This window comes from Neovison vison, chromosome 6 (genome assembly GCF_020171115.1).
Source record: "Neovison vison isolate M4711 chromosome 6, ASM_NN_V1, whole genome shotgun sequence".
NCBI classification, from domain to species: domain Eukaryota; kingdom Metazoa; phylum Chordata; class Mammalia; order Carnivora; family Mustelidae; genus Neogale; species Neogale vison.
This window is the reverse complement of record NC_058096.1, coordinates 2,412,447-2,439,295: the sequence shown is the minus strand read 5'-3', so window position 1 is coordinate 2,439,295 and position 26,849 is coordinate 2,412,447. Positions and strand designations below refer to the sequence as shown.

Below are 26,849 nucleotides of genomic sequence, written 5' to 3'. Positions count from 1 at the left end.
AAGAACCCACTTTAAATATAAAGATAAATATAGAGTAAAAATAAATGGATGAAGGAAGACATGCCATGTTAATGGTAATGAGAAAGGAGAGTTGCTTTATTAACTTCAGACACAGCAACTTAGGAACACAATTAGTGACCAGGGATAAAGAACAGATTTGCATGATAACAAGAGGGTCAGTCCTTCTAGCAGACATAACAATCCTTAACACATATGCACCTGACAACAGAGCATCAAACTACGTGAGGCAAAGGGTGATAGAACTGCTAGCAGAAATAGATGAACCCGCTATTATGATTAGAAACTTTACCATTACTCAGATCACAGTAGAATTCAACCAGAAATCAGTAACAGAAAGGTAAATGGAAAATCCCTAAATAACCCGGAGATTAAGCAACACACTGCTCGAGGACACATGGACCAAAGAAGACGTCTCAGGAGAAATTTTTAAATATTTGAACTAAATGAAAATGAAAATACAACTTACCAAAATTTGTGAGATGCAGCAAAAGCAGGACTCAGAGGGAAATTTATAGTACTGGATATACGTCAGAAAAAAGAAAGATCTAAAATCAATCATCGGGGCGCCTGGGTGGCTCAGTGGGTTAAAGCCTCCGCCTTCAGCTCAGGACATGATCCCAGGGTCCTGGGATCAGGCCCTGCATCAGGCTCTCTGCCCAGCGGGGAAGCCTGCTTCCCCCTCTCTCTCTGCCTGCCTCTCTGCCTACTTGTAATCTCACCCTATCAAATAAATAAATAAAATCTTTTTAAAAATAAATTAAAAAATAAAATAAAATAAAATCAATCTTCTAGGTTTCCACCTCAGGACACCACAAAAAAGAGAAACAAATTAAATCCATAATAAGCAGAAGAAATAAGAATTAAAACAGAAATCAATGAAACTGAATACAGAAACAAGTAGAAAAAAAAAATCAAGAAAACCAAAAGCTGTTTCTTTGAAAAGAAATTGACAGAGGACACATATTACTAATATCAAAAATGAGAAAAGGGACATCACTACAGATCCCACAGAAAGGATAATAACCAAATATCAGGAACAGCTCAGTGGACAACCTGGGTGAAATGGACCTGCTCCTTGAAAGACAAAATCTGCGAAAACTCACACACGAAGGAATAGATCATCTGTAGAGGCCTCTATCTATTAAAGAAACTGAGTCAATACTTGATGATCTTCCAAAACAGAAAACACCACGCCCAGATGGGTTCACTGGTGAATTCTACCAAATATTTAAGGGAGAAATTATACTAATTCTCTATAATCTCTCTCAGAGGACAGAAGCAGAGAATATTTCCTAACTCATTCTTTGAGAACAGCATTACCCAAATACCAAAAACACGAAGACAAGAAAACTATAGGCCATCCCTCTCATGAACACAGATGCAAAAATCCTCAACAAAATATTAACGAATTGAATCCCAAAAAGCATATCTAGAATTGTATACCATGACCAAGTGGCATTTATCCTAGGTATACAAGGCTGGTTCAATATTTGAAAATCAATTAATGTAACCTGTCATATCAACAGGCTAAAAAGAGAAATCACAAAATCATATCAATAGATGCAGAAAAGCACTTGATAAAATTCAACACCCATTCATGATAAAACTCTCGGTAAACTAGGAATAGTTAATTGGACAAATCTGATAAACTTTGTTTCAGCTCAGGTTACGATCTCAGGTCACAATCTCAGGGCTGTGAGACTGAGCCCTATGATAGCCTCCACGATGGGCACGGAGCCTGCCATGGAGGACAGGAGAAGACAGGAAAGGACAGGACAGGACAGGAAAGGATGAAAAATAGATTGGGGTGCCTGGGTGGCTCATCCGGCTAAGCCTCCAACTCTTAGTTTCGGCTCAGGTCATGATCTCAGGGTCATGAGATTGAACCCTGCATGGGGGGCTCCGCAAGGAGTCTGCTTCTTTCCCTCTCCCTCTGCCCCTCCCCTGCTCTTACACACACACACGTGCACTCTCTCTCTCTAATAAATAAATCTTAAAAAAAAAAAAAGGTATACAGTTTGGGAAGAAATCAAACTGTCTTTGTCCGCAGATGACATAACTGTCTATGTAGACAATCTAAAAGAATCAACCAAAAAACCCTCCTAGAACCAGTAAGATTATAGTAAGCTTTCAGGATACCAGACAGCCATACAAAAGCCAAGTGGTTTCCCATATACCAACAATGTACCTGTAGAATTGAAATTAAAAATGCAATACCACTCACCTTAGCACCTCCTAAAAATTAAGTACTCAGGTATATATCTAACAAGATATGTATAAGACCTGCATGAAGAAAACTAGAAAGCTCTGATGAAGCCAATAACTAAATAAATGGAAGATAGAAAGAAAGGCAGATGGGAGAGAAGGGAAGGAAGGAAGACAGACTGGGCCTCGGAGTGGCAGAGCTGGTTAAACGTTCAACCGTTGGTGTTAGCTCAGGTCATGATCTCAGGGTCGTGAGATCCAACCCCACGTCCGGCTCTGGGCTCAGTGAGGAGTCTGCTGGAGTTTTTCTCTCCCTCTCCCTCTGTCCCTCCTCTCTCACTCAAATAAATAAATAAATCTTAAAGAAAGAAAGGAAGAAAAAGGGAAGGGAAGTAAGAAAAAAAAGAAAAAGAAAAAAATGGGTAGATTGATTCCACTTTCATGGACAGGAAGACTCCACATTGTCAAGACGCCTGCGCTCCCCAACTTGGTCGGCAGATGCACGAGTCCCAGTCAAAATCCCAGCAGGTTACTCCGGGGCTTAGCAAACCGACTGTAAGGTTCTGTGCAGAGGCAGAGGGCCGGAAGAGCCGACATGGCACAGAACGGGTTGGAGGACCAACCCTACCTGGCTTCAGGCCTTACCATGAAGCTACGGGGGTGGAAAGAGCCTGGTGCTGGTGACAGAAAAGACAAAGAGATGAATGGGACAGAACAGAGCTCAGTAACAGACCTGCACAAACACAGCCAGCGGACGCCGGACAAACAATCAAAGGCAACACAAGGAAGCGAAGACAGTCTCTTCAACAAGTGGCACTGGAACAACCGGACGCCTGCACATACGAAAATGAACCCAGACGCCAATCTTACGTGCGCCACAGAATTACGTCAACATGCGTCGCTGACCCCAACGTAAAATGCAGAACTGTAAAGCTACCAGGGAATAATGTCTGAGAACATCTGCGCCCCATACAGTGACGCCTGTTTTGTAGACACAATACCGAGCTCCGTGAACGAAGTCACTGATAAGCTGACGTCATCAAAATTAAAAACTTGTGTTCCGTGAAAGACCGTGCCAGGAAAGTAAGAAGACAAGCCACGGACAGAGAGGAAATATTTGCAGAAGACGCATCTGATAGAGGAAAGTCATCCAAAATACACAAAGAACTCTTAAAACTCAAAGCCACGGGAAGACTCGGACGGGCCGTGACAGCATGTCACTGAGGGACAGGAGCCGGTCTGAGAAGGCTGCATCCCGTGGGATCCCAGCGACAGGACTCAATCACTGGCGAAGGCACAGCGGTGGGGCCGGTGACGGATCAGTGGTTGCCAGGGGTGGTGGGGGAGGAAAGAGGAACCAGGAGAACACAACAGATTTCTAGCAGTGGAAACACTGTATGTTATTGCCCTGATGAACGTATGTCATAACACAGCGGTCCAAGCACACCAAGCGCACACACGAAGAGTTAATGCAGGTAAACTACAGTCTTTGGACGATGATGAGATTATGACGTGTCAGTGTGGGCTCACTGTTGGCAAAAAAAATTCTGGTGAGCGATGTTGATGGTGGAGAAGACGACATATGGGGACCAGAGGGAATATGGAAAATCTCTATCTTCCTCTGAATTTTGTTGTGAAACTAAAACTGTTCTAAAAGATTTAAGTCTTTTTTTTAAATTCCCTATCTCGGGGTCTGAGGCACCCAAATTGCTGAAAATGAGCAGCCTTTGCTCACAGAGATGAAAAGGGAAGAGCCAAGTTACAGTCCGGAGAGCGAGAGGCCAAAAAGAGAAGTTGACCTGCAGTGCAAGAAACGTCCTGGTTCCAGAGGACCGAGGTCGGGTGTGTGCAGTGAAGAAAAACTCGGCCGAGTGGCCTGCAAACCCGAAGGCGGCCAGAGACCATGATGGCAGGAGAGCCACTTTGGGATGGCAAATGCCGAGGTCCCAAGTGGGGTTTGAGGCAAACAGTCCATAGATGCGCTCTGCTCCCCGGCAGAAGGAAAACAGCCAAGCAAGCAAGCAAGCAAACGTCTCCGAATGCGAGTCTGCGCATCTCCCGCTGCAGGACAAGGGCTGCCGAGGAAGCGAGCATGGGCTCCGCATGCTGAACCACAGGGACTAGGAGAGACGCAGCCCCACACAAAGCCTAGCCTCGGAAGCGGAGCAGCGGGCGAACTGGCCCCGAAGCCCTGACCTCGCACAGACCGCAGAGCAGGAGAGACAACGTGCAGTATCCAGAACACGTAGGAAACCACAGCCCGTCGGGAGAGATAGAGCCCAACGGAAAAGAGGCAACAGACGCGAACAGGTAATTCACAGGAACAAAACTGCTGCAGACCTGCCCCTCGCTCGTAACATCCACCCACAGACAGGCCGGAGGATCTAGAGAACAGTCTTCCCAAGAGGGGAACAGAGAACGAAGCACTGAGGAGGGCCGCGGGGCCCGGAACGCCGCTGCTGTCGGGGAGGTGCGGGCGCTGGTGGCCACGCGGCAGCCGCCTCACCGGGGACCGTGCGCTCCTTCCCTGCCCGTCGCCGCCCTCTGCGTCCGGCTCCCGGAGCGGCGCTCGCACGGGCGGGCGAGGGGGAGTTCGCCGCAGACGCTCCCGCACCGCTCCGCGTGGGCAGAAAAGCCTGCAAATAACCCAGTGCTCGGCTGTCGGGGATCGGACAAGCCAACCGTTCCGCGTTTTCCCGAGCAGGACACTTGAAAGGAATGAACTCGAGCCACAGACGCACGTGTGAGCACATACGCAGAACTGCAGGAGTCACGCGCCGTGCTGTAGCGGACTGCTCACGGACACGTATCTGCTGGTAGAAAATACCAGAACAGACTCCAGAATCTGCTTCCAATAAGGCGGAAGCCACAGCCCGCCCTCTGGTCCCGCGGAGCGCAGCTAAGAATTCTGAACAGAAAGCACGGAGCGGCTCGTGAAACCCCAGACAGGCAAACCGCAGCAAGCGGGCGGACCGGGAAGTATAGAATCCGAGAGCAGCGACCACCAGTGAGTTCACCCTCCCGCCCCCAAGCCCAGGGGCAGCACTGACGCACCGGGCACCGCTCGGGCAGGGGTGCAGGGAAGGGCTCTGCAGAGCGCGGGGCCCCCACATCACCCCAGCTGTGTGGAAGGAAATCCTCCCCGGCCCTGGACGCTGCGTTAGCGCAGGACGCGGCAGGGCGCGCAGAACCCCAGCAGCCCAGGCAAAGGGGAAACCCAGTCCCCGGCCCGCGGCGGGAAGTTCAGCAACCGGGCAGGCGACCCCACAAGGCTGTTCAGAAGCCCCGGCCTCACGCCAGGCGCCGCGCGTGTCAGTCTAGTCACAAGCAGCATATGGGACGAAACGGCCGGTGACAAGCCAGGCGTCAGGCAGGCACGGGTGGCACCAGAGGGCAGTTCTGAAGCCGGAAGTGACCCAAAAGGCTGGTCAGAGCTTGTGACGGGAACCCAACCAGGCTGCGGCCTGCTCAAACAAAACGACGCTTTCTCCACGGTTTCAGCAGGACCTGGGGTATCCCCATAGTCCAATGTCCACAGTACGACCCCAAATTACTCTGCACATGAAGAAACGGGAAAAATCCTAACTCACAAGGGAAAAGACAACCAAGAGACACCAGGCCAAGATGACAGAGACTTTAAAGAAGCTACTAGAGGGGGCGCCTGGGGGGCTCAGTGGGTTAAGCCGCTGCCTTAGGCTCAGGTCATGATCTCAGGGGCCTGGGATCGAGTCCCACATCGGGCTCTCTGCTCTGCGGGGAGCCTGCTTCCTCTCTCTCTCTCTCTGCCTGCCTCTCTGCCTACTTGTGATCTCTCTCTGTCAAATAAATAAATAAAATCTTAAAAAAAGAAAAAGAAAAAGAAGCTACTAGAAACAATGTTCCAAGGAGGAAAAGCAGCCACTGAGTGAACAGTGTGGTGGGCAGAAGCCTAAAATGGCCAGACATCTCCTGCCCTAGTCCCCGGGGCTGGACGCAGAGCGAAACACCCTGGCTGTGGTAAGTTCTATGGCTGACAGTGACGCAAACAGAACGGACATGACCCATCAAGGGACTCAGAGTCCATTAAGAGGGAGTGCATTGCGTGATCTCTAACTTACACCTATGAGCCCGTCAAAAGCACCGCATTCTCTCCGGCTGGTAGAAGAGGAAGCCCAAGAGCTTCCCCGTAGAGGAAGGATGCAGTGAGCTCACGCAGCTTGGAGACGGGTGGCTCGTGCGATCAGAAATTCAGTGAGCCCGGAAGCTAGAAAAGCCACACGTGGCAGCCAGCAAGGAATAAGAGCCTCAGACCCACAAGGGCAAGGGACGGGATTCGCTGGCAACCTGAACATCCCTACAAGCCTCCCGCCTGGAGCCTCTGGAAAAGGGCCAGTCAACACGGTGACTCTGGCCAGAGACCCTCGTCAGAGACCCTGGTAAGCTCCCCCACTGCACTCGGACCTACAGAACCGAGAAGGACGTGTTGTTTGAACCACCAGGTTTTTACCCAGCAGAAATCCAGTCCGATTTTTGTACCTGGCTATGGGACACTGCTGTCATAAACATCTCCAAGCTCACTGTGGAGGCAATTAACAGAACCCTGAAGCGTCACATAATAGCATCTGGGGCTCACTGACTGCTCTAACGGGGGAGAATATTCTTTTCCTTCTTAGGATTTTTCTGAGACAGCAGTGAATAAAGAACGCATCCCTTACTTTCCACGTCATGTGTTTCTTCTGCTTTTTTGGAACTGTTGCCAAATTACCTGTGTTTACTTGCAAAAGAAGCCCAGTCAGCAAATTCTAACTAATAAGTAAATACACACGAGCTTTTTAATACCGCCCACCGTACACTTTGAGTTTGGTGCACTGTCCCGGCCTCAGGTCCCCCAGAAGCTGCAGCACGGTGTCCAACAGAGTCCGGCTTGAGTTAACCAAGAATTCTCGACCACACGCAATGGCGGCCACATCTGCAACAGAAAGAGAAGACGGAGCATCAGAATCACTGTTCCTTCAGGGCCTGGGAAAGCCTGCCCGAGACGGAGTGGTTTTTTGCTCTTTGTCTCCTAACAGACCTACTGAAAACGCAGACTAGCCCTCGAAGTACGACCGAACGGCCATCCAGGAGCGGACAGTCCAGAGAGTAACTGACAGGCACAACAGTCACCAAGACGCTGAGTAATGTCCCAATGTCCCCCGTGCTTAGCAGACACCGCGTCGGGGGAACAGAGCTCAGGATCTAAGTATGTCTGCGACCTGACCGCAGCGCGCTCCGGGGCCTGGATTCAACAGCTCGGGGCAGGCAGGGTTCACACGGGAGGAGGACGCAGACGACTCCATCTGGGACCAAACACACTGAAAGCCATCTTCAGCCCTGGGAGTGAAAGCCTAACGACTTCGAACCACAGTAGCAAACTGAAATCATGAGATCAAAAAAGAGTATGACCGCTAATCCTGAAAAAGCTCTTTTCTAAATTTTACATCCTATTGTGGGCTGGCAAGTATTACGTTTCTGCAGGCCGGAGGCCCTGATGAGACCAGGTAATCCCACCGGCCCCCACTGGAATTCCAAGGCCGCGGCTCCTGCTGGCTCTGTCCATACTAGTGAACACCCATCCGGCCACATCGGCGCTCCCCGCATTTATTTGTGTCTGTGCTGCTGAGACTTTTCTTTAGCTAGGTCTAACAATAAAGCATGATCCACAGGGACTAAAATTGCCAGCTCAGACAACCAGGCCAAACTTGGAGAGAAGCAGGGCAGCGGCAGCCTTGGCCGCCCCCTGACCCCGACGGGCAGCTTCCAGTAATCCACAGGTCAACGCGGCGTCTCAGGTGATTCTCACAGATCTCCTTCACTGGTTTCAGGAACTTTTCTTCTGTTTTCAGTTTGCTGTTAATTATCAAGAATGGAGGATTAAAAAAATAAAAAATAAAAATAAAAAAAAGAATGGAGGATGAACTTTATCACTTATTCGTTCTGCCTCTGGTTGACTACAATCTGACGACGAACATAAAATTCCATCTGTGCTACCGGATCAGCTCACGGTGTCAATCCTGGACGCTCCTCTTTCTTTTTGTCTATCCGGACAAAGAAGAATCAAGAGAGAGATCATCAAGTCTCTGAACCCTACCAGATTTTTCCCCACTTCTGCTTGCCTTTCCAGCAAATGCTGCTTCCTAAATGGTACAGTGTTATCTGGTATGTAATTTCACAAGAGCTATAGCTTTGCTGAAGATGGGACCCTTCACTGACATGAACTTGCCTTCTTTGTTCAATTTGAACCTAACCATCATATTTTCTAGTATATGACACACTCAAGTTTTAGTAAAGAAATATTTGCAAGGAAATGCAACCTTCAAGCATTTGGCATCAAAAATTGATAGAAAGTCATGTGAAGACGGTTTTTCAGAGGAAAGTGTTCTTCACGTAGCTATAGTAGACCACCTCCTGGAAACCCCACAGAAAAACCTACATCTAGCCACGTCCTTCGTTTCTGGAGATGACTTGCCCACAAACCACGCCTGCACACAAACCCTATGTTGTCTCTGCCCTGTGACTCGTGTGACGGGCAGAACATAGCGGAACCAACATCGTGTGACTTTCTACCTTGGTCTCTTGCCACTTTCTCTGGAAGCCTAGAGTCACTGAGGAAGAAATCGAACCATGCCGAGGCTGCCCGATGCAGAGACCAGAGCCAGCAGGTACCGTGAGAAGCGGAGACTGAAGGGGAGAGAGACCCCCGCCCTGCAAGCCCCCCGCAGCTCCACCCCTCTGCGCTGGGAGCCGCCCCAGCCGAGGCCCCACACACTGCGGAGCAGCAGCGAATCACCCCTGCCGAGCCCGGAGGACATAGCCGGCTGGGCTCATGTGAGGACCTGAGGCTTCAGGTGGCTCGTGTGACAAGCCGCAGAGAAGGGGACATCACCGGGGTGTTGCCGGAGAGAGCGCTACAGGGCAAGCCACACACAGCATCTCAGCAGGCGACAGCACCCAACAAATTAGCCAAGGCCCGCATGGCGGGTCCGTCAAGCCCCCAAGCCCGCGGCATACCAGTAACTGAAGAGCACGCGACCGAGGAACAGGACCATGACCCAACTCCTGCACAGAAGCCCCAGCCCTCGCGGGTCTGTCTGGGGCGCCAGCTCCAAGGCCAGAGGATGCCCGTGGGACTTTCTGTCAAAATGTCCTTGGGTCCGCTAGGTTTATTTTTTCTTCAAATTATTTACCATTATTTCTATTAAGTTACCACAGTAATTATGTAATTTAAGAAGTGAATCTGGTGTCAGTTCCGCATGCTGATAAAAAAAAACCAGAGCTGAGGGGCGCCTGGCTGGCTCAGCCAGAAGAGGGTGCGACTCTTGATCTCTGAGGGTCATGAGTTCAAGCCCCAGGTTGGGTGCAGAGATGACTTAAAAAAAAAAAGCTTGGGCCACCATCTGCCTTCAGCTCAGGCCATGATCTCGGGGTCCTGGGACGGAGCCCTGCATCGGGCTCCCCGCTCAGCAGGAAGCCTGCTTCCTCCTCTCCCGCTCCCCTCCCCACTGCCTGTGTTCTCGCTCTCATGGGCTCTCTTTCAAATAAATTAAGTCTTTTTAAAAAAATCCTAAAATACATATATACAAAGAGCTGAGATGTGTTATATCTGTTATTTTTGCTTTATAATAATTTCATCTTATTTTCATCAATAGAAACAACAACGGGGTACTAGCGTAACGACAGACAAACAGATCCATGATAGACGTGAGAATCCAGAGATAAACCCTCGTTTTGTTTTCCTCAACTGATTTTCAAGAAGGGTATCAAAATGATTGAATGAAGAAAGGACAAATGAATAATCTTTTTAATAAATGGTGCTGGGACAACTGGATATTCACATGCAAACCAATGAAGTTGACATCATATATGAAAATTAACTCAAAATGGACCAAAGTCCTAAATATCCAGCTAAAACCAAAAAGTCTTGGAAGAAAACATAGGGATAAATCTTCATGGCCTTGGATCAGACAATGGTTTCTCAGATATGACACCGAAAACACAAGCAACTAAAGAAAAAAAAGACTGGGTATCATCAAAATTTAAAACTTCCGGACTTCAAAGGACACTATCAAGAAAGTAATAAGGCAGGGCACCTGGGTGGTTCCATGGGTTGGGCCTCTGCCGTCAACTCGGGTGGTGATCTTGGCGTCCTGGGATTGAGCCCTGCGTGGGGCTCTCTGCTCATCGGGAAGCCTGCTTCACCCCACCCCACCCCCGTCTGCCTCTCTGCCTACTTGTGATTTGTCAAATAAATAAATAAAATCTTAAAAAAAAAAAAAAAGAAAGTAATAAGGCAACTGACAGAACCAGAGAAAAATTTTGTAAATCATGTGTCTGCTAAGGGACTGGTATCTGGAATATACAGAAAACTCCTACAGATCAATAATAAAAAGATAAGTAACTCAATTTCAAAATGGGCCAAAGTGTTGAATAAACATTTCCCCAAGGAAGATATACAGATGGCCAGCAAGTACGTGAAAAGATGTTCAACATTTCTGGCCAGCAGGGAAATGCACATGAAAGCCAGTGAGATCCCACTTCACGCCCACTAGGATGGCCACGATCAGAAAGTTAATTAAGAACACGGACGAGTGCGCAGAGCAACTGCAGCCCTCGGGCATCGCTGGTGGGCCTGGAAAATGAGCTCAAAGCCCCCTGAAGTGGCTGAAACCCTATGATCATGTGACCCCAGGAATCCCACTCCTACCGCCCAACAGAAATGCAAACACACGTCCACACCAGAACATGGACACAGACGTTCACAGCATCATTATTCATAACAACAAAGTAGAAGCTACCCGGACACCCTGCAGTTGATGGATAAGGGACAAGGAGTAAGTGCGGTTCGGCCACACACCGGAATCCCAGTCAAACACAGGCACGACACGGACAAGCCTCGAAAACACGACACTGAGTGGGAGAAGCCCAGCACAGAGGGCCCCATACGCTGTGATTATACCATGTAAAAGCAGGGACCGGGCCAGTCCAGAGGCAGAAAGCGGATCAGTGGTCACCTGGAGCCTGGCGCATGGCGGTACTGGGGAGCGACGGCCATTAGCGGGATTCCTTCCTTTCTTCTCAGGGGGACAAAAAGGACTCAAAGTGGACTGTGGACATGGAGGCAAATCACATGATGCCATCAAAGTGCACACTTTAAATTGGGAAACTGTAGAGTAGATTATTACATCTCAGAAAAGCTGTTTAAAATAACAGTAGCAACATAGATACACAGTTTCCGTGTTTGGTAAGTTACTTAGTCTCTGCTGCTCATCTCGGACTTGCTTCCTACAAAACTCTCATGGACAGCACTAATACGACACCACATTTTCTTAAAGAAACATAAGCAAGTTTCCTCTAACATTAATACTGTGACCTTTGCTTTATTGTTTGGTTTTTGTTTCTTTGCATTTGCTGTGGTGGCTTCTTACTGAGTCAATCACTCAGCTGTCAGGGGCAAGGGAGAGAGCCGGGGGCCATGGGCAATCTCCCCGTGAAAGCCCCGCCTCTGTGCGCCATTTACGGCGACGCCCTTCGGAGCTGAGAGGGTGCCCAGTCCCACTGGGAAGTAGCCTCCAGAAGGCAGTTTTGCTCATAGTTTGGGGGACCTAGCTCCTGTGGGACTATAGAAGGATGACTTGGAGAAATCCCAGAGAATTCTCTCATACACAGATTCTAGCTGATGGGAATATTAGTTTGTCCAAACTATGTATATGATTCAAGAAATAAGCATGAATGAACTGTGATCTGTATGGGGAAAAGATTCTATGGACGGAATCCCATAACTAGAGCAAAAGCCAAAAGAGTTCTGCTAAATCTTTACAAAACTTTCTCAATGCCCTCTAGCAGAAGCCTCAGAAGGCCACAGGCCAACGGCAGCCAGCTTCAAAGAAAAAGGACTGGTTATTCCTTGTACCAGTCCTTCCAATCACCTAGTGTCACCTGCTTTTAAAAAGCCTACTGGTCAAGGGTACGCACTCATCCAAGGTCTGTGAACATGTAACAAAATAATTGTATCCCATTTTGCTGAGCTGCCCAACCACATGCCACCCACCCTCCCGCTGGAACAGGTTAATGCTCGGGTTCCTTTACTGTCCCTTCTATAAAGTTGGCCAACGTACCTCGAAAAACCAACAGTTCACGCAGAAAGTTACATCCGCAGGGATTCACTGAGTTCCACACTACTTCTCTCGGATCATAACCCCAGATCTGAAGGATACTTGGACAGTCTTTGTTGGGATCCCTCTGATCCAACATGCACATCAACTGCCTCCTCCATCCCATTAATCCAGAAAACTCCAAGGTTGACTATAACTGTTTCCTCACTGAGCAAGATGAAGAGGGATGTGAGCGTCTAAGGAAACAGTCCAGTTCAACAACACAGTCCATTATCTAGGCCATACAATGTCAGCTGAAAGAAAGCTCTTATCTAAGGAAGGATTACAAGATATCCAACATTATCCAAGACCAACCGCTGAACGACAACTAAGAAAATATCTATGACTAACCGTATATTGTAGATAATACATTCCTAATTCCCCTGATTTTGCAAGACCTCTGTGCGACCCGACTAAATCCAGTATGTCAGAACCAGGCCCATGGAACACAGAAACAAAAAAGCCCTTCGATGACCCTAAAACACTTTTCAATAATTACCTCTCACACCCCAGATGTGAGAGGTAATTAGTTAATTTAAATAATTAGTTACTTAAATAAATAAATTAGATAATTGATTTAATTAATTAAATCTGTCTATGTACATGAAAGGTTAAGGTCATGACCTAGGGTAGCGGTTCTCAAAGTGACACAGAAAGCTGATTTTGCCCTGAGGAGACACTTGGGGATATCTGGAGGCGTTTTTGATTGTCACACTTCGGGGACTAACAATGGCCTCTCTAAGGGTAGAGCCTAGGCATGCTGAGGACTTCCTACACCACAAAGGAAGGCCCCACAATGGAAGATTCTAGTGCTGAGGTTGAAAAGTGATGCTCTAGGCACAGGCACAACCACTCAAGCCCAGGGTTAGCACAGACCTCAGTCACCATGTGGGGTCTGACCCTCCCCTGAGAAGACGAAACCGAGGGTCCCAGACACAAAAACACGGGGCTGGTCAGAGGCAGAAGCGGAAACGGCCACTGGGCCTCACGTCGCAGCCCACCTTCTCCCCCACACTGCTTGCCTGTGGTCGTGCAGGACGCGGGAGGGCAGGGAGAAGCGGCCACAGGGAGAGGCGACGGTCACGGACACGAGTCTCTGCTATCGAGTCTCAGGTGCCCCGATGTCCACGACACGCGCGAGTTTACTGTCTGTACATTTTACTTTTTTCTAAGTTTTTCTTTCAATTCCAGGAAGTGACAGAGCATAGTATTAGTTTCTGCTGTACAGTACAGCGACAGAACACTTCCATACACCTCCCAGTGCTCATCGGGACCAGTGTCCCCCGAGTCCCCATCCCCCACTTCCCCCCGCCCCCGCCCACCTCCCCTCCGGTGACCACCAGTTTGTTCTCTAGAGTGAAGAGTCTCTTTCTTGGTTTCTCTCTCTCTTTCCCCCTCTGCTCGTTTCTTAAATTCCACATATGAGTGCGATTATAGGGCATTTGTCTTTCTCTGACTTATTTCACGTAGCAGGATACTCTCTAGCTCCAACCACCTTATTGCAAATGGCAAGATTTTATTCTTTTTCTATGGCTGATTAACTGTGCACATAAACTACCTATTCTTTCTTCATTCACCAGTCAACGGACACTTCATCTGTCTCCATAACTGACCTATAATTTACCTAGATAATGCTGCTACCAATACAGGTGTGCACATATCTTTTAAAATTAGTGATCTCCTGTCTTTTGGGTAAATACCTAGAAGTACAATTGCTGGACGGCAGAATAGTTCTATTTTTAACTTTTGGAGGTATGTCCATACTGTTTTCCAGAGTGGCTGCCCCACTTTGCATTCCCACCAGCAGTGGAAGAAGGTTCCTTTCTCTTCACACCCTCGCCAGCATCTGTTGTTTCTTGCACTGTTGATTTTAGCCATTCTGACAGGTGTGGGGTGGTATCTCGTTGTAGTTTTGATCTGCATTTCCCTGACGATGAGTGGTATTGAGCATCTTTTCATGTGTCTACAGGTCATCTGGAAGTATTCTCTGAAGAAATGTCTACTGATGTCTTCTGCCCATTTGCAACTGGATTATTTGTGTTTTAGACATTGAGTTACATCTGTTCTTTATATACGTTGGATACTAAGCCTTGATCAGATACGTTATTTACAAATATCTTCTCCCATTCTGTAGGTTGCCTTTTAGTTTTTTTGGTTGTTTCCTTTGCTGTGTGGAAGCTTTTTAATTTGATGAAGTCCCAACAGTTTTCTTATGCTTTTGTTTTTAGTTTATTTTGCTTTTGTTTTTAGATATGTAGAAACATCTAAAACGAACTTGCTTTGGCCAATGTCGAAGAGGTTACTGCCTGTGTTCTCCTCTAGGATTTTGATGATTTCAAGTCTCACATTTAGGTCTTTTCCGTTCTTAAATCATTCTTTTTTAAGATTTTATTTATTTATCAGACAGAGATCACAAGTAGGCAGAGAGGCAGGCAGAGAGGGCGCAGGGGAAGCAGGCTCCCTGCTGAGCAGAAAGCCTGACACGGGGCTCGATCCCAGGACTCTGAGATCATGAACTGAGCCGAAGGCAGAGGCTTTAACCCGCTGAGCCACCCAGGCGCCCCCGGTTCTTAAATCATTTTTGTGTGTGGTATGAGGAAATGGTCCAGTTTCATTCTTTTGCATGTTGCTGTCCAGTTTTCCCAACACCATTTGCTGACGAGATGGGTTTTTTTTTCCCAAGTGGTCATTCTTTCCTACTCTCTTGAAGATTAACTGACCATACAATTGTGCGTCCATTTCTGGGTTTTCTATTCTGTCCTATTGAGCTATATGTCTATTCTGTGCCAATACCATGCTGTTTTTTTTTTTAATACCATGCTGTTTTGATGGCTACAGCTTTGAAATAATTTGAAGTCGAATTGTGATGCCTCCAGCTTTGTTTTTTTTTCCCCAAGGTTGCTTTGGCTATTTGGGGTCTTCTGTGGTTCCATACAAATTTTAGGATTGTTTGTTCTAGCTCTGTGAAAAACGCTGTGACACTCTATACAGAAAACCTGAAAGACTCCACCAAAAATCTGCTGATAAACAAATTTAGCCAAGTCTCAGGATACAAAACCAACACACAGAAATCTATTGCATTTCTATACATCAATAATGAAGCAGCAGAAAGAGAAATCAAGAAAACAAGCCCATTTACAACTGTACCAAAAACAGTAACACCTAGGAATAGGGGCACCTGGGTGGCTCAGATCGTTAAGTGCATCTGCCTTTGGCTCAGGTCATGATCTCCAGATCCTGGGACAGAGCCCCGAGTCAGGTTCCCAGCTCAGCAGGAAGTCTGCTTCTCTCTCTCCCTCTGCCTCTCTCCCTGCTTGTGCTTGCTCTCTCTCTCTTTCTCTCCCAAATGAATACATAAAATCTTTAAAAAAAAAAAAAAAAAAAAGACACCTAGGAATACACTGAACCAAAGAGGTGAAAGACCTGTATTCTGAAAATCATGAAACACTGATGAAAGAAATTAAAGACAACACGAAGAAATGGAAAGGCATCCCATGCTCGTGGATTGGAAGAACAAATATTGTCAATATGTCTATACTACCCAAAGCGATCTACACACTTAAGGCAATCCCTATCAAAATACCAAGCACATGCAGCTGTTTTTAAAGACTCCTTATTTTAGAAGGCAGAGGATCTATGTGACAGCTGAGCCAAGGTTACTGTACTGCCTGCTCCCCAGAGGACAGTCTTGGTATGAGAGATGCATAAGCCCCCGTGGTCTCTGTGAAGCAGGACTTTAATGAAGTCATCTTCCAGTGAAATTCACATCATATAAGTGACAAATTTAAGTGGGTACTTCCCAATTCTTTATGAGTTCCCACGTGAGCCCCTCCGAGTCGAAATAAATAAGGTCAAACTGAGCTCGTATGTTCGGCAACAAGGCTGCTTTACCTGCTGGCCAGCCACCTCAGCCCCACACGCCAGCCAGCAATTCCAGCAGCTTGGACTCACAACTTAGCAGAATGACAAATTACATTCATCACAGGGCTTTGGGGTCCCAGCAAACAGCAGAGAATCCAATCGCCAAGTCTGCATTCTGTTTAAAAAAAGACCTCAAAACAGGGTACCTGGGTGGCTCTGTTGGTTAAGCAACTGCCTTCGGCTCAGGTCATGACCCCAGGGTCCTGGGCTTGACTCCCACATTGGGCTCCCCTGCTCTGCGGAGAGCCTGCTTCTCTTTCTCCCTCTGCCTGCCACTCCCCCTGATTGACGTACGCATGCTTGCGTGCATGCTCTCTCTCTGTGTCAAATAAATAAAATATTTTTTTTAAAAAATACCTTAAAACAATTTAAAAAGTGGAGCAACACAAGCCCCCTCCTTCTGAAGGTGCCATGCGAGCCTGGAAAGGGGCAGGGCTGAATCAGGACTGGCCCAGACACCGTTGGAGTCTCTATATCCAGTTCAAAGCAGTGTTATCAATTTTTTTTAAATCACCAATTTTTAAGGGATTATGAAGAAAATGTCTACACAGGATCTACCTCATTCGGATTTCAGTAATGAGGGATAATGCCATGAAGAAAAATAAGATTTTGTCTCTCTTTCATAGCAGAGAATTGCCCTAAGAGTGGCATAGGATCGGGCAGAGAGGAAAGAGCGACAGAACAGAGCGAAAATACCGAGAGTAAATCTGACAGTCACAGCAACAGATCTGTTTCACTGAGTTCAGAACAGTGATACTCACTACTACCTATCACTTCCCACTATACGGAGGTACGTTTATTAATTACCTAGTTATCCGGCTTTATCACTTACAGCAGGTTTGCCACAGAACTCTACCTTAGAGTAACTATACTCGGAGACTATTGGGGTTTTCGGAACCCTTTAATTACTCTGCCAAACAGCAGCAAGAGCTCCGCTTATGCTTAAGGCTTCTACTTTAACCAGATGTTAATAAAGTGATTCCAAGTAACAAGCAGCTAACGTACGGTTTTGTTTTGCCTCCTTTCCAGGCACAGAATTGAAGAGAACACGCCAGCCCATCCTGTGCTTCCCAGATCAGTCTTCTTCCTGACTGAGTATATCCCAGTCGCCTGGGCGATGCCCCACAACACACACACTGCGTGGCTACCCCAGACCCACCCGACCAGGCTCTGTGGGGTCAGAACCTCAGGACACTGAAAACGTTCCCGGGAGACGTTCCTACTCACACAGCCGGGCCGTATTCGCCACCCGACATACACGGCTAGCAGTCCCCGCGTCTCCGAAGGACGACTTACTTGTCACGATCCCAGCCAGAGCAAACACAAACTGATTCTCATCAGAATCCGGCTCCTTGACATCCCCATCCAGCGACTTCACAAAACTCTCCATGGTCTGACCAGTGATGCTGAAAAACTTCAAAGCTTTCTCCTGAAAGTGTGGAAAGGAAAGGGTCACACCCCTGCGCAAATACTGGTGCAAAACACAAGGGCACAACAGGAAGCCTCCGCGTGAAGGACAGAAGCAGTTCTTAAAAGTCGACTCCCTCGTTACAAGTTCCCATATGGAAAAAAGCAAAAAAGAGGAAGTCTGGAATCCGTAGAAAAATTACGCTGCAGCCCGACGGAAAGAGCAAAATACATGGGAGGGACCAGAGCAAACTTGCGCAGCGGTGGGAGTACCGGGGGCTTCACCCCGAGTCCACTAGGAATATGCGAGAAAAATACGTTCTCTGTTGGGTCCAGGCAGGAAACCACAGGTTTCAGCCACCGGAGAAGAGCTTTTCAAACAGAATGTTAAGAGAAGCGCCAGCACGTCGGGAGGCGGCGGCGGTGAGCAGGGGGGCGGGCACCTCGCATCTCTGTTACTCAGCGCAGGTCCCTCCCAGCACCCCGAACCGCTGAAGCGCCTCCCGGGGCACTCGGGTTCAGGGAGACTTTCAAGGCCGACGCACCCACCAACCGCACAAGGCAGCTCCACGGCTCCACAGTGTCGTGAGACCGGGCTGCGGGGATGGCAGCTCTGGAAATGGGCTCGAGCTGGCGCCCTGCACACTCACTGCGGGCTGGGTTTTACGGTAACTGAGCCTAATAAAGCTCCACAGATGTTAGGACACAATTCGTCTGCACCTAAAGTCACACGTAACTTGTTTCTCCAGGCCGCGAGGCCTCCTGTCAAACCTTCCTGCACCTGTTCCCCGTGCACAACCTCACCGTCCGCCTAGAGCGCAGCCACACGCGCCGGCCCCTCTGGCGCTCTGGCACCGGGCCTGCCCTCCCTGCCCCGCACAGCAGGGCCCTGCCTGCGCCACGGGGCCGGCGTTCCAGTAAGTCTTCCCGCCTCGCTCCCACGCCTGCCCGCTCCTGTCTACCTCACTCGAGGTCGGCACCATCTTCCCGAAGTCTCTCGCCCCGTCACTCTCTTTCTCAAGACCCTCGGGGGTCCAGTTGTGCCAACTACTGGGTAAAATCAGCAACCTGGCACCTGAGGCCTTCCAAAATCACACGCCGTCCTTGTTTTGTGATGTTACTGCCCCCGGCCCTACCGTGCTAAGCCCCCGCTCTGGGTCCACTGACCCAGGCACCGTCCCTAAATCTAACTTCAGGCTTCTCAGCCCGTGCCTCTGAGGATGCCACTCCTCTCCCCTCCCCATGCGTGCCCTTGACCCCGATTCCAGCTCGTCAAAGCCCATGTCAGATCTCTCTTCCTCTGGGAAGCTTTGAGAGAGAGAGAGAGAGTGTACTATTAACATACGTATGTAAAGGAACATGTAACTTTCAACAAATCAAATACCATGTTACCAGGAAATAACCTGCGTTATAGGGTGGATATGACAACCTCTGTGAATCCCGTTAAGTGTATGCAGAGGTCAAGGAACGATCGTGAAGTGCAGTGGTCTGGGACAGGAGGGGTCTTCTGTCGTTCATCTTACATACCGCCAGAGCCCCAGCCCTCACAGGCCCCTGCACACCGCCACGCCAACGCTACCGGACGGACGAACGGAAGACGTGGACGTCATCTGTGGGCGCCTTAGAGGACACCCGGCGCCCTCTGGGGCCCCTCCACATGGATGGGCGATACGCGGGACGGCAGGGGGCATGCTTACTCCTCCCAGAATGGCCTTGACCACGTCCTCACTGCTGGAGACGCCCCACAGCAGGGTGCAGGCCGCCGCCCCCATCTCCGTGCAGTACTCTGCCTGCTGCAGGAGCTGCTGCCTCGCTTCGTTCAGCTGCTGTCGAAGAGCGAGCTTCTCCTAAAATCAGAACAGAATAAGATCCGCCAAATGAACAGCACTCAACCTTCAAATGCCTCTACCATGTTTCTCACTCAAACTTTTTTTAAAAAATGCATGCAGGGGCACCTGGGTGGCTCAGTGGGTTAAGCCTCTGCCTTCAGCTCAGGTCATGGTCTCAGAGTCCTGGGATCGAGCCCCGCAATGGGCTCTCTGCTCAGCGGAGAGCCTGCTAACCCCTTCTGCCTGCCTCTCGGCCTACCTGTGATTTCTCTATGTCAAATAAATAAATAATCTTTAAAAAAATAAAGATTAAAATTAAAAAATAAAAATGCATGCAGAATTACAGAAAACAGTTGGCAAATGAAAACTAATCCTTAGACAGTCATGATCCATATTTTTTAAAAGTTCAGAGGAAAAATAACACTCTTTAAAAAAGAATGTACTGCTGCATTAGAGCTTGTAAGTTTCACCAAAGACTTGAACCAGCTTCAACTAAAACGAAACATAAGGCACCAAGAGCTGACGCCAGTGGGGGCACCTGAACCAAGTACCAACTGAATGCGACGATCCACAGAGCACCGTTTCCAGTAGAAGGGCCCCCTCCAGACGGCTCACTCGAGTGGAAAGACAGCAGATGACACAGCTAAGCCTGGCTAGGACATTTGGGGCAAAGACAGGGAGAAGTGGGAAGGAGGGCCGCCCAGGCATGCCAGTGCCAGTGTGACGGGAACGTGAAGGCCAGCTGGCAAACCTCAGCCAGGACTGCTAATAGTGAACCGTCCTCCTGATGTGCCCTTAGACCTTATGAACACTCCTAGACTCGTTCCACGTGGCTCTTGGCTCGTATGGGGCTTCCTGGCCTCCCCAGCCTCCACCCCTGGTTGCACTGTTGCTGTTACCTGAAGTTCCCTCAAAAGGTGAGAGCGTTCCCTTAAACTCAAGAAATATAGAAACCTGGTGGCTCAGTCGGTTGAGCGTCCAACTCTTGATTTCAGCTCAGGTTCCACTCTCAGAGTGGTGGGATCGAGCCCCATGTCAGGCTCAACGGTCAGCTGGGGGTCTGCTTCCCTCTCCCTCTGCCCCCCCTCCAATTTGCATACACGCATGCTCTCTCTCAAATAAATCTTTTTTGAAAAGTTAAAGTGTTTTAGATGTTTTAGGTTTTTCTTTTAGAGAGGTCAGTGCAGGTCAGTTAGCGGGGAAGAAAAGGAAGCAATGGGCCACAAATCAAACTCTGTTGCCTTCACAGCTGGACTGACGGCAGTCCATTCACATCTCCCTGGGGAAGAGGTATTTGGTATGCAGAGGGCCATACACATTCAGACCTATATTCACACTCATTGTAGGATAAAAGATGGTCACTGAACTGACGAAACACGCTAATACTGCCTTAGGTGATTACAAACCCTGGTTTCATCCTAATAACTAGTCTGGATTCCTAGATGTGTTCCTCAGGGGTCTGTAGCTGAACCCACAGTCAGGGGGCCATGTGCAAACCTACATCAAGCATTCCCTTTCTGAAATCTAGCTTTTCTCACAGCTGAAGCAGTCCGTATTCCAATTAGTCTGTTATGATGACCTTTGACAAGATCACACAGTAACTGCTGAGAATGACCAGAGAGGACGGTCTTCACCACAGTCACATGTGGTGGTTACAGGCATATATGCCCTGGCACAGGGCTGCACATTTAGTACAAGAATATCAAGAAGAACTCAACAAAAGTAATTCCATTCACAATAACTTCAAAAATAAGAAAAAGGAATAAACTTAAGAAAAGCAGTTTAAGTCCTGTATATTAAAAACTACAAAGCATCGCCAAGAAAAAGTACAGAAGATCAATCAATGGAAAGACATACCATGTTCATGGACTGGAAGACTAATATTAGTAAGATGATAGTCTCCAGATAGTCTACAGATTCAATGTCTAGCAAATCCCTGCCATAATTTCAGCAGGCTTCTTTGTTCAAAGAGATTATCTGATTCTAAAATTTCCATTTTGCATATGGAAATGCAAAAAAAAAAAAAAAAAACCTTGAAAAAGAAAAACAATGTTAAAGAGGACTAACACTGCCTGATTTCAAAAACAAAAACAAAAACTTATTATAAAGCTACAGAAATCAAACCAGTGTGGTATTAGCATAAGCATAAACATAAAGATCAATGAAACATTAAGATTTATGGCAACTGATTTTAGCAGAAGTACCAAGGCAATTGGATGGAAAAAGTATAATCTATTAAACAAATTGATGCTAAAACAACTAGATAAGTATTCATATGTATAATAATATATATATATTTTTTAAAAGAGTTTATTTATTTGACAGAGATCACAAGTAGACAGAGAGGCAGGCAGAGAGAGAGAGAGGGGTAAGCAGGCTCCCCGCTGAGCAGAGAGTCGGATGTGGTACTCAATCCCAGGACCCTGGGATCATGACCTGAGCCAAAGACAAGAGGCTTAACCCACTGAGCCACCAGGCAACCCAAAATAATAATAATATTAACTCAAAATGAATCACAGATCTAAATGTAAAATCACCAGGAAAAAGTGTCTCTGGCCCTAGGTTAGGCAAATTTCTCAGATGTCATAACAAAATCATAATCCATTAAAAAAACTGAACATCAAAATTTAAAACTTTTACTCTTCAAAAGACACCATCAGGAAAGTAAAAAGACAAGCAATAAACTAAATTATTTCCTTTTTTAAAAAAATATTTTATTTATTTATTTTGAGAGATAGTGTGAGAGAAGAGAGAGCACGTGCAGAGGGGAGAGGCAGAGGCAGAGGGAGAAGCAGGCTCCCCACTGAGCCAGGAGCCTAAGGTGGGACTTGATCCCAGAACTCTGGGATCATGACCTGAGCCGAAGGCAGACACTTCACTGAGTGAGCCACCCAGGTACCGCAAGAAACTCAATCACAGGAAACAAACAGGGTTGTTGGAGGGGAAGGGGTGGGGAGATGGGGTAACCAGGGGATGGGCATTCAGGAGGGCACGTGATGGAGTGAGCTCTGGGTGCTCTATGCCACTGATGAATCACCGACCTCTACCACTGAGACTAGTAACACACTGTGTGTTAACTACACTGAATTTAAATTTTTTTAAAAAGATGATGTTGGTTGGGAAAAAGGCCAAAGTTGTGCACCTGAAACTCATGTAACATTGTGTGTCAAGTTTGTTTCAGTAACAAAAACGCAATTTAAAAAGGTAAAAGATGTGAACAGACATTTGTCCAAAAACTACACAATGAATAATACACACGTGAAAAGATACTCACCACAAGGACAATGGAAATGAAAACCACAGTGAGATACTATTACACACTCGCTAAAACGGCTGTAACTCAAAGGACCAGCAATACCAAGTGTCCACAAGAATATGGAAAAGCAGGGCCTCCGCATGTTGCCGGGCAGAACGCAGGACAGCACACGCGCTCTGCCAGACGGTACGGGGGGTCCTCACGAGGGGAGCCGCACACTCACCGTACGGCCCCACAACCACGCCCCCAGGGAGCCCCCAAGAACAATTACAGTACATACCCCCACGGACACGTGTACATGAACATTCAAGGCAGCATTACCCGTCAGAGTGAAAAACTGCAAGTAAGTAAATGTCCATCAACTGGTGAAAAGAGAGAGAAAACGTGGTACCGCAGAAAGGAACAACCGACGCGTGCTAATGTAAATGAACTTCCAAAGATTACACCGACGTGGAAGACAGCCCATTGTGTTTCTGTATTTCTACAAAACATTAAGAGGCAGACCTTTAGAGACGGCAGGTCTGGGTAGCCTAGGCCGGAGCCAGGGATCGAGGACTAAGTATAAACAGATATGGGATGGAAGTGTGGGATGGAAGGTTCTGAAAACCAGACAAAATCCAGCACCCGCTCGTGATAAAAATGCTTAGCAAACCAGCATCAGAAGGGAATGTCCTCAAGTCCATAAAAAGCATCTACAAAACACTGCAGCTACGATCGCATTTCTGTCTACAGCGGGGAGGGCTGCAAGCGAACGGACGCAGGAGATACACGGGAAATCTCTGTATTCCCCACTCAACTTCGCTGTGAACCAACGGGAATACTACTCAGCCATAAAAGAGAACAAAATCGGTGCGCCTGGGTGGCTCAGTCAGTGAAGCGTCTGCCTTCGGCTCAGGTCATGATCTCAGGGACCTGGGATCGAGGCCTGCATGGGGCTCCCTGCTCAGCGGGGAGCCTGCTTCTCCCTCTGCCTGTCTCCCCTCCCCACCACCGCTCCTCCTCTGTCTCTCACTTTCTCTCTCTCTGATAAATAAATAAAATCTTTAAGAAAAAAAAAAAGAAAATCTCACCATTTGCAATGACATGGATGGAACTAGAGAGTATTACGACAAATACCAGACGATCTCATTTACACATAGAATGTAAGAAACCAAACAAACAGACAAAGGGGACAAAAGGAGAGAGGGGCAAACCAAGAAACTGATTCTCAGCTACAGAGAACTCACTGATGGCAACTGCAGGGAGGTGGGCGGGGGCTGGGGGAAGTAGGGGTGGGGAGTCGGGGCACCCGTCCTGAGGAGCACTGGGTGATGTACGAAGTGTTGAATCACTATACTATTCATCTGAAACGGATACAACTCTCTATGTAACTACCTGGAATTTAAATAAAAACTTAAAAAAAAAAACCCAAGATCTATTTTTTTTAAATCATACTTAGTGGTGAGAGATTGCCTTCCCCCACGGTCAGGAACAAGGCAAGCTGCCGCTCGCGCCGCTCCGATTAAACGCGGTGGCAGAAGTTCCAGCATGTAGAGCGCAGAAGAAACAAAAGGCAGAGACAGTAGAAGAACGAGCACTTTCCCTATCTGCAGATGCCGTGAACGTCTATATAAAATCTCAAGGAATCTAAAAAAATCCTCAGACTTCATAAGTGAGTCCAGCCAGCTCACAAGCTATAAGATCGACTCACAAAAAGCAATCACGTTTCCGTGTGCTGACAGCAAAAAAGTGAAAACTAAAATTTAAAACACAACACCACTCAAAATTGTTCCAAAGAAAATGAAATGCCAGGTATCTGGGTGGCTCAGTCAGTTAAGTGTCTGCCTTCAGCTCAAGTCATAATCCCAGGGTCCTGGGATCAAGCCCCAGGGATCATGACCTAGCTGAAGGCAGATGTTTAACGACGGAGCCACTCAGGTGCCCCACAAATAAAATCTTGGGGAAAAAAAAAGAAAAAAGAAATGCATACCAGCCGCTGGTCCCATGCCTCCCACGGCCAGTCTGCAGACCACTCTGCGTCAGTGCTACAGGCCCACGCCTTGCCAAGACTTGGCACTGTCTGCCCAGGTCGGCCCCGCGATGCTGGTGGACCTCAGCAAGTAGTCTGGGCCCCTGACCCCGCAGGAAGTCAACAAGCAGCCAGGACACCCACTGCAGGTCAAATACACCAGGGCAGAGGTCAGACGAGCTGGGCAAAGTGTTGACGCCAATCAAGGTTAAGAATCAGCCCACCAGTATGGCATGGGATGGCCTTGACCCAGGCCTTGGTCACAAGAGACCCAGACGCTCCCAGCAGGAAGAACCGCAAACCCGGGCAATGGCTCCCTTCTCTGGAGGTCAACATGAAGGGCAATGTCATCAGCGGTGGCACATTTCTCTCCAATTACATGGGATCTGGGCCCCCCACACCTTCACCTTTACGTCTGTCTGGCTGCTTTACGAGCATGGTGGGCCACGGAGGTGGGACAAGGTCGTTCTCAGCAGCCAATCCAGAGACCGCTCTGGTAAATTCGAAGTGGCATCTTCCCATGAGAAGTATGAGCCTGGGCCCCTGGTGGCCAGCACGTGTTCCGGGCTGAATAGAATGACGACGGGTCCAGCTCGGTGAGCAGCTGTCTGGAGGCAGAAAGGAGCCCCGAGAAGGGCACATCCTGGAGACGCCGAGCGGTATGTCGAGCTCGGCGATGCCGGCAGATTTCCCCCCTTCCCTGCTCCCGTTCTCGCAGACAGAGCTCAGGCTGACCTTCCCTTCTGCCTGTCCTTTGTAATTCAACAGTCATACCTTTATGTTCTGATCAAATCTGAACTCTGCCTTGGAGGACATGTTGGTGCTAGGACGGCAGAAAGTCCTCAACATAAGAAGAGCAACTCGGAATTTAAAGAAGAAAAAGTTCAGGCGAGAAGATCAGGTCTACGGGAATCGAGCAGAGCATCAACGATTCTTTAAGGGAGGTTTTTTAAAAAACAGATTTGTTTTTTAAACCAGGTTCCTTGCTGCTGCCTTTGCGAGTCTGAGTCTGGAATTGGCCTGATGGCACCTTCTGGTCCGTCTTCATGACACCGCCAGCCCCCTAGTATGCTATGTCTGAGACCAGCTATTGGGGGTCAGTGTCTCTGGTTCCTTTAAAGAGAGTACTGGAAGGAGCTACAGGGAGGGTCGCTTTGTGGTTCGGCGCGGTGGGCGAGACGAGCTGCGGGGCTGGGAGAGAAAGCCCCAGGTCTCCACCATTAAACTGATCGCTCTTCACTGGAGGAAGGAAAGCCAGTCGGGAGTTTCCGAATGGTGTATTAATTCTGCAACTTGCTTACAGTTGAATAAAAATATTCTGTGAAACCAAAAAATAAAAAAGAAAGAAAATGAAAGCCTCCAGTAAAAATCTAAAAAAAAAAAACGTGTATAGGATCCGTGTACGAAAAATCACAGGCCGGTGACGAGAGATGAGAGACAACGCACAGAAGTGGCAGGACGTGCTTCGTCGACGGACGGCAGAACACGACAGACAGCATCACGGCTCTCCCTAAACTCACCTGCAGGCCTGACACCGTTCCCATCAAAATCCCAGCACGAATGTTGACACACACAGAGGAGCTTATTACAAAACGTATATGGAGAAGTAAAGGGCCTGTCTAGACAATTTGGGGAAAGAAATGTTCGACGGGAAGAAACCTTGACCCAACACTGGGGCTCACTACATGGCCACGGTAACCTGGCCGGCGAGCTCAGGCGGGAGAACAGCTCCCAGACGCGAGAAGCAAGAACACACCAGACAAACAGCCCGACGGACCCCCCCGAGGCCTAGAGCAGGTCCGTGGAAGAAAGAGCATCTCTTCCACCAAGCACAAGAGCCACTGGACAAAAAAAAAAAAAAAAAAAAAAAAAAAAACAGAAAACAAAAAACCTCGACCGAAATTTATAACTTAAATAAAACTTGCCTCAACATGGATCAAGAATTTAAACATAACATAGGAAAATATTAGACAAACGGAAATCGTGGGGACCTAGGGCCACAGGGAAAGATCCTAGAGCACGAAATGCGCAAG

The 26,849-nt window shown here is 48.0% G+C and overlaps 1 protein-coding gene and 1 pseudogene across 3 annotated transcripts in view; one reads left to right on the top strand and one right to left on the bottom strand.

The window, feature by feature from the left end:
* Window positions 1–26,849, bottom strand: part of LOC122908240 (heat shock transcription factor 2 binding protein) — a 103,567-nt gene that overhangs the window by 54,654 nt on the left and 22,064 nt on the right. For all 3 annotated transcript variants that reach the window (XM_044250813.1, XM_044250814.1, XM_044250815.1), the window contains exons 5-7: window positions 19,421–19,570; window positions 17,613–17,745; window positions 7,057–7,174 (exon numbers count right to left, since the gene is read on the bottom strand). In XM_044250813.1, the coding sequence (XP_044106748.1) occupies window positions 7,057–7,174; window positions 17,613–17,745; window positions 19,421–19,570 (401 nt within the window). The remainder of the gene's footprint in view (window positions 1–7,056; window positions 7,175–17,612; window positions 17,746–19,420; window positions 19,571–26,849) is intronic.
* On the top strand, window positions 24,888–25,416 carry LOC122908389 (annotated as a pseudogene).